General features: G+C 40.3%; 1 protein-coding gene across 1 annotated transcript in view; it reads left to right on the forward strand.

Annotated features, from left to right (window-relative positions):
• Positions 1-10, forward strand: part of LOC143037162 (serine/threonine-protein kinase Chk1-like) — a 915-nt gene extending 905 nt beyond the window's left edge. Inside the window, exon 1 of the mRNA XM_076205280.1 lies at positions 1-10. This exon is cut by the window's left edge and continues 905 nt beyond it. Within this exon, the coding sequence (XP_076061395.1) occupies positions 1-10 (10 nt within the window).
• Positions 11-8,777: the final 8,767 nt, after the last annotated feature.

Consider the following 8,777-nt stretch of genomic DNA (forward strand, 5'->3'; position numbering starts at 1 on the left):
CAAGAAATGAAGAATAACCACCAAACTGCATGGTTAAATTAAAACCAAAAATTAAAACGCCTAATTGGCCTTCTGTCTTGGGAAGGGATTCCCTCAGCTGAATAAAAAACCAAAAAGGCCTTCAAAGTCGTTGAAAGCAACAAAGGAGTAAATATGTTTAACTGGGACTGCGAAAAGATTGCTGCACAATAAAAGAAAGTCATTGTCAGGAATCAGGGGGTCAGTCTGCTCAATGCTGAGGTTAGGGGGTCTATAGGGTACAGACAAGTGCTCACAGCCTTAATTAAAAAATGGACAAATGCTCACACCCTAAAATCTCACACACCCTGATGGCATTCTTATCTAAATCTACATGATTTTTGTGGGATTATGATTTTATTTTCATTAAGATTTTTTTTTATTCTGATTTTAATTTGGTTTCCTTTTAATTACTGGACTGTTTTCTTTGAAATTCAAGGTAAGATAGAATAGAATACGAGTAGTTTTGACTGAGTAGTTTTGAAAAATATTACAATTTTTTGAGGATCTTATGTGAGATAGTGTGCATTAATTGGCATTTAACAGAAAACTTTTGATTAAAGATAATGATAACAGTTTATTTTGGGGGTAATATTTCCTTTGAAGGATTCCTAATTGATTTGATTTTATCAAAGAAATGTTTTTCTTAATTTGTTTCAAGTTTGAGGGACCCCTGATTGGGTTTTGATGGTTTTATCAAGTTTTTATAGCAAAGTTTATCTAAAAACTTCTTAAGTATTACAGTTTACATTTTAGAGAGTTGTAAAGCTTTACATATTCATTTGAGCTTTATAGATGATATATTTTTATGATTTATAACAACAAAATTGCACTTTATAAAACTAATTAACCTTTTACATACGTTCTTACCTACATATTATTCACACTTCTTCATCCAGTATCATATAAAAAAGGTCAGTATCTACCATTTCAGTTTATTCCAAGACTGAGAAGTATAGGCCTACATGATCATATTACCATAAAGACAAATAGGGGTGGAGTCAATTTGTGTTACAATGGTTACATGTATGTTAAAAAATAAAAGAAAAGATTATGTAAGATGGCAATATGTTAAACAGTGGAGTGAAGGCTGTAAAGGAGGCCTGACCATCGATTTCACAGTAAGTATGAGAGCCATGATATTCTACTTTTTCAAAAAGTTATCTCCTCGTAGTTTTTGGTAGCTATACAGATTTTCATTTATATTTAGCATTTTAATTAGTAATGTGATAAATGTAAATTTGCCTAGCCCTAATCTAGATCCTTAGCCACCAAAAACAAACTATAGGACTTTATGTACGGGGATGCACAAAAGATTGAAACTTTGTCTTCAACTATTATTGAATCGTCACCAACCCGAACCAATGAAATTCATTAATTAATTGAATTAATAAGTGAATATTTCTCTTTAATATTTTAGTAATTGACGGCATCTCCGCTTTTTGGCCATTGCCTTGCAAATATAAAGAGAAACCTTCTTCCCTTGCGAGCCAAGAGCTCCCGGCCAGAATCTCAATCGGGTGAACTCCATTTGTAGAGAAAGCATACCAAGGCGAGAGGTCTTCCAGAACCTTTGGACAGGATTACGATCTCATCAGTCTTTGTTGGAGGGAGTTTCCAAAGAGGAAAATGAAAAGGAGGAGAGAAAAATGTGTCCGGAGAGGGGGGGGGGGTGGAGTTCTGGAATGCAGTTCACAGCCTCAAAGGCTCAAAGGCTCCTTGGAACCTTTCCTCAGAGTTCCTTAATTTTTTTTTCTCTCTCTTTCTCCTTCCCTTTCCCCCAAATTTCTCTGCCTCTGTTCCTTTTCTGTTCCTCTTTCTCTTCATTCTCCTCCTCCTCTTTCTCCTCCTCTTCTTTCTCCTCTTTCTCCTGTTTTCCTCCTCTTTTTCCTCCTCTTTTTTTATCCTCCTCTTCTTTCTCCTCCTCTTTCTCCTCTTCTCCCTCCTCTTTCTCTTCCTCTTTCTCCTTTTCTTCCTCCTCTGCGTACCCCGCTAGGAACCTTTCCCCATATAAATTTCCTTTTTGATTAATAATACCAAGACTTGTGAGAAAGCTTTCACCCAGACCCTAATATGGATTGTACAGAAAGATATATTTCATACAGGAAACAGAACCTTATATAGTGAATTAAAAACGAACATAAAACACTGTTTATCTGAGATAGTAATTCTCAGAACCTAGAAGATTTCATGAAGATGAAGAAAAAAATATAACAATAATAAGAATAACAATAGTTATGATAATAATGATAATGATGGTAATAAGGATAGTAATAATGATTATTTTCTTAATAAAAAGAAACCTTTTTCTTATCTACAAAGCTGACGATTATAATTACCTTATATATGATAGATTTTTGTAATATGCTTAACTTGTATTACTAGACTAAATTATATAGAAATGTGTAAATCGTAACAGTAGTCCAACCATGACTCTCCTAAACTCTTGTCATGACTAGCAGTCTTCTCCTCCTTCACCTCCTTCACTTCCTCATATTCCTCCTCCACTTCCCTCTCCTCCTCCTCCTCCTCCTAATCCTCATTCTTTACCTTCTCCTCCTCCTCTTCCACCTCCTCCTCTTCTTCCTCCTATTCCTGCTCCTCCTCCTCCTCCTCTTCCACCTCCTCCTCTTCCACCTCCTCCTCTTCTTCCTCCTATTCCTGCTCCTCCCCATCCTCCCACTACTCCTCCCACTCCTCCTCCAACTCCTCTTCCTCTTCCCACTCCTCCTCCCACTCTTCCTTTTCCCACTCTTTCTCCTCTTTTCCCTCCTCCCATTCATACTCCCACTTCTCCTCCTCTTCCTCCTCCTCCCACTCCTCCCCCTTCTCCCCCTCCCACTCCTCCCACTCCTCCTCCCATTCCTCCTCCTCCCACTCCTCTTCCACCTCTTCCCACTCCTCCTCCAACTCTTCCTCCTCCTCCTCCTCCTTCTCCTCCTCCTCCTCCTCCTCCTCCTCCTCCTCCTTCTCCTTCTAAAGAGCCCCAAACTAACCCGAGACCCCTTCATATACCAGAACCAGACCACCAGTTCGAGCAAAAGCAAGATACGCTTCGAAGAACTGGAAGACGACGAAGAAGTAGAGGCCCCCCTGGACGATGACGTCACAGGGTCCCTGGATGATGACGTCACAGGGTCACGAGGGCCCCCGTACCTCAGGGGAGAACACGAACGCGCTCTCTTGGGTAAACAAAGGAAGCTGGAGATCTGACAAACGAATGAATCTCGCCTGAATATCCGCCTCTCCTGTGAACTCGAACAATGGGTGTATACAAGAGGAGGAACAACACATGGACCGACAGCCAGCCCACCCGGGCGTTTCAATAGACAAGTTTGCTTCGTGAAGCGTGTGGTGGTGGTGGTGGTGGTGGTGGTGGTGGTGGTAGTGGTGGTGGTGGTGGTGGTGGTGGTGGTGGTGGTGGTGGTGGTGGTGGTGGTGGTGGTGGTAATTATGGTGATAGCAGTAAAGTAGGTGGTAGGTTGTGGTAGTGATAGTAGTAATAGTTTTGGTGATAATAGTGAAGTATATGCTCAGTGGTAGTGGTGTTGTGAGTGATGATAGTGGTGGTGGTGGTGGTGGTGGTGGTGGTGATGGCATGAGTAATTATAGTGATAATAGTGAAGAAGGTGGTGGTAATGCTGCTTATGGTGATAGTAGCGATGATTATGGTGAAAATTGTGTGGGTGGTAGTGATTATGGTAGTACATAACATATACCAAGGGTTCATTCCCCCATTACACGGGAGGTAGCCAAAAAACAAAGGCATAGAAACCACTTTCACCTATTCCATCCCCTACATACTCCACTCCCCTCTACCCTCTTCCCTCCCTTTTATCTTTGCACCTCCTGGATGACGGGTCATCCCTGCATCTTGTCCACTGCCCTGGGTCAGAAGCAGTGTCACAAGACACAGCACATACAGAGCAAGGCCGCTTCATTAAATCGGCGACACACACACCCCCTCTCCGTCCCCTCATTATGGTAGTAGTATTGGTATTATGGGTGGTAGTGGTATTGTGGGTAGTGGTAGTGGCTGTTGGTAGTTATGGTGGTAGTGATGTTGGGAGATGGTAATAAAATCGTGGTACTTATGACTGTAATTGTGGTATTGGTAATGTCAACCAAAACAAAATCTAACCGTGATTAACCCCTTTAGTGTTTTGATACACAGATCTTTATCTGGTTAAAGACGGTCAATTTAATCCGGCTAGATAAAGATTATAGTAGTGAGGAGATTAAGGTGAACGTAATTCTATATTCGAGGAATAGGACTGATTGCAGAAACCTCGACCTCTTTCTTCTGGAATACAAGAATCCAGCAGGAGGACGAGGATTAACTATGAAAAAAAATATTCCCAGGTTAAAACTTTATTTTTCGTAGGGAGCCTTCAGTCGTGCTCTGTTCTAATCAACCCTGCAAGGTGTTTGTTCCATGTGTTGCACCCGCGACTGACAACGTTGTTTTTGTGTATGTTAATACCAAAAGCTGATTTTCTCTCTCTCTCCATCTCTCCCTCCATCCCTCCCTCTCTCCTTCCCTCTCTCCTTCCCTCCCTTTCTCTCCCTCCCTCTCTCTCCCTCTCCCTTTCCTTCTCTCTCCCTTTCCCTCTCTCCCTCTCCCTCCCTCTCCCTCCTTCCCACTCTCCCTACCTCCATCTCCTTTCATCTCCCTTTCCTTTCCTCTCCCTCCCTCCCTCCCTCCCTCTCCCTCCCTTTCTCTCCCTCTCTTTCTCTCTCCCCCTCTCCCTCCCTTTCTCTCCCTCTCTTTCTCTCTCCCCCTCTCCCTCCCTTTCTCTCCCTCTCCCTCCCTTTCTCTCTCCCTCTCCCTCCCTTTCTCTCTCCCCCTCTCCCTCCCTTCCTCCCTCCCTCTCCCTCACTCCCTCTCCCTCCTTTTCCCTTCCCTCTCCTTCCATCCCTCTCCCTCCCTCCCTCTCCCTCCCTCCCTCTCCCTTCCTCTCCTTCCCTCTCTCCCTCCCTCCCTCCCTCCCTCTCCTTCCCTCTCCTTCTCTCTCTCTCTCTCTCTCTCTCTCTCTCTCTCTCTCTCTCTCTCTCTCTCTCTCTCTCTCTCTCTCTCTCTCTCTCTCTCTCTCTCTCTCCTCTTTCTCTTCTCTCCTCTCTTCTCTTCTCTTCTTTCTCTTTCTCTTCTTTCCACTAGAAGACTCTATTCAGGTGAGACTCTGAAGACCCTTTGGCTCGATTTTCATCGAAGTCGCATTATCGAACTCGGTCGTCTTCATTCCTCCTCGCCTCTGCCTCGACCCTTTCGAGTCAATAAGTCCCTTCACATATTCAGTTATTATAAAAACCAGATGATTTTGTTTGCTTGAGTGCATCACTCCGCCAGAAAGAAAACCTCAGTTAAGGGCCTATCACACTGGGCAATTCTTCCTCCAACATTCTTCCTCCGACCTCCATTTGAGTAACTAGAATATGACTTCGTTTACAAAAATCTAGACTTCACTAAGAACATTTAAACATTATGCCTAACACTCGTATAGGCTTACAATCTCTTAATTCCTCGTTCATCTTTGCTGTATATGCCTGAAGAATAATTTGATATTTGGAGATTCGAAAAATAAAATATTGTAACCGAAGTCGTTTTTACTCAAACGAACGCTGAACTGTCAGTGTTGGTGAAACCCGTGGAAGCCTAGTGTGATAATCAATTTAAAGAAGCCCGGACTGTACAAGGTTAAGCCCGTGACTGAATGAAATCGTCTGACGCTTGTTATCATTTATCTGTTTATTCATTATCGTGTGCTTGATTTACATTTATTATTAGTTATATGTCTATCATTATTTACTATTTACCTGTTTGTTTATTATTTCACTATATGCATTTATTAATTTGTTTATTTTATTTATTATTACTTATATCACTATATTTTATTTATTTATTCATTCATTTGTTTATTTATTTATTTATTCATCTATTTGTTTATTTATTTATTTATTTATTTATTTATTTATCTATTTATTTACTTATTTATTTATTCATTTATGTATTTATTTATTATTATTAATTTTTTAGCATCCGACCTAGTCATGGACCAAAAGGTTTCCTGTCGGCATGCTCTGCCTTTGTAATCCTTTGTAATCCTTTGAGGTAAAATATGTAAAGGTGGTCACTGTATTGAGGGTGTGGCAGCTCGGGCTGAGGTTGCGAAGGGTTTGGGGTTGGGGAGGGGAGGGATGTTTGGTATGTGAATGTTCGATGTGATGGAAACTGAGCGACAAAGCCAATTAGAGAAAATCTGCTTTGGAACGGTTCGGGATGTAATATTACTGAATGGGAATTTTCTCCCTAATTTATGTCCTAAAGTTATCTGCCCTCTCTCCCCCTCACCCCTCACCCATCTCCCTACCCCATCCATTCCCCATTCCCCTTCCCCCATCTCCCTCCCTCCGCCCTTCCCCTCTTCCCTTCCCCCTCAACTAACTTTACCTAATCCTATTTAGCCTAGCCTAACCTAACCTAGCCTAACCTAACCTAGCCTAACCTAGTCTAACCTTACCTACCCTGACCTAACCTAATATTATCTAACCTTGCCTAGTTCAACCTAACCTTACCCAACCTAACCTAACCTAAATTAACTTTACCAAAGGATCAGGAAATTTTAGGAAACGACGCTCAAATGGTGTTTATCGTTGTCTTGCCATCCCAAGGGAGTGACCACTTGTTGGATCTTAGTCTGCTGCCAAACAGTCTTGTTAACCGGAACGATACCCTCCATGATAATAGAGCTGACATAACTTGATGCTTCTTACTCTGTTTTCTTTCATTTTTATTTTTTATTTATTTATTTGTCTACTTATTTATTCTATTTTTCATTTACTTATATATATATATATATATTTATATATATATATATATATATATAGAGAGAGAGAGAGAGAGAGAGAGAGAGAGAGAGAGAGAGAGAGAGAGAGGGAGATGTAGGTGGCAATAAAAGTATCAGAGATAATTTGAAACATGTATTTAGCCACCATAAGCAATATACACTGAAAAAATGTAAGAGCGTGTTTACACGAGAAAGGTTATTTCGCGGCTGGCAAGCCACATCACCAAGCTCAGATTTGGCGGAAAACCGTTGTGCCTTGGGATGAAAGCTTGGTTCCCCCAACACACTCGTATACAAAGTTACGCTATTTATAATAACAGACAGTAATGAAATTAATGTCCAACAACACCCATACCAATCAACAATACAACGAGGGAAATATACAACACAATTTTACGAAGCTACAGCAGATTGGTGACGATTTGCCTCGGCCGGTTCGCCGCCGACGTTTCGCCATTTGGGTCGTTTGGCCGACGGGGACTATTTGCCGTCAGGGAATATAAATGCATTATATGTGTATGATTATTTTCCACCTTACCTGGTCTTTATATTGTTTAGTCCTTTTTATCTATGCTACTTCATGCGGCATATTATAGTAACAACATGTAAAATGAACATTTTATTGTTTTACACAATAATTCTAAATTTTCTATAAGAATAGATAAAAAAAAAATTTAGGGGTTACACAATAATTCTATTTTTATGAAATATAGAAATAAAGGTGAAATAAAGAAATAGAAAAATAAAACTTTAGTGTATTTGATAGTTATGGGCTATCCCTCTGAAATATTACAAAGTGTTTCTTTCTCCGTCGTATTTCAAGAACAATTGTTTTTATTCTTTCGTTCTCGTCTCGATATATACAGGGTGGTGCAAAAGTCTGGACCCATAGCCATTTTTGACATAATTTTGATCATTTAAGTATCATATCTAATTTTATTTATTATCTTTCAGATTGTACCCTTGGCAGGAAAGCTAACAATTCCAGAAAGAGTAGAACTTGTGCTTCTGTATACGAAGTATATGCTGACAGTTCTTTGTGTAACTGGTTGCCTATTCGGGTATTTAGCATTAAAAATATCTGCGACTGAACGCGAGCTGGCGCCGTCCTTCGCATACAGAAGCACAAGTTCTTCTCTTTCTGGAATTGTTAGCTTTCCTGCCGTGGGTACAATCTGAAAGATAATAAAATTAGATATGATACTTAAATGATCAAAATTATGTCAAAAATGGCTATGGGTCCAGACTTTTGCACCACCCTGTATATTAATTTTTAGTGGTGGGCAACCCGCTATCAGCTGTCACGATTACGTAAGAAAACAGAGTGACTCTGGCAAGATATTAACTTGAGTTTGATCATTCGTATTCACATTTTTGTTTCTGCTTTCCTTTGTTGTTTGTATCATTAGAAAAAGGGCTTGTCACAGTATAAAAAATTGGAAGACCGGCTCAGGCGTTGTGAGGAAGAGATTTCACTTTTCACTGAAGGGAGACTAATCTGAAATAAATAAATGAATATCTAGATAAGTAAATGAATAAGTGGATAGATAAATGAATAGATAAATAAATAGATAGGTAAATGAAATAAATTATTTATTAAATAAATAACAATCAATCAATCAACCAATCAATTAATCAATCAAATAAACAATCAATCACTTTTAATTGTTACTATCCCTATGTTCTTCTACTGCCCTTAATAAATCTCTACGATGACTCCACCTCTTCGGTGTGATATTGTCCCCAAGGATAGAAGCGCTGGTTGTTGGTGACAAAACATTCTCTTGAATGTGGGATCTAGGACAATTGCGTCCCGGACAATTTCATTCCAGACACTTGAGTACCCGGACAATTGCGTCCCGGACAATTGTGTCCCGGACAGTTGCGTCCCGGACAGTTGCGTCCCGGACAGTT

Source organism: Oratosquilla oratoria, chromosome 21 (assembly GCF_046742065.1).
Source record: "Oratosquilla oratoria isolate Oo_2021 chromosome 21, ASM4674206v1, whole genome shotgun sequence".
NCBI lineage: Eukaryota > Metazoa > Arthropoda > Malacostraca > Stomatopoda > Squillidae > Oratosquilla > Oratosquilla oratoria.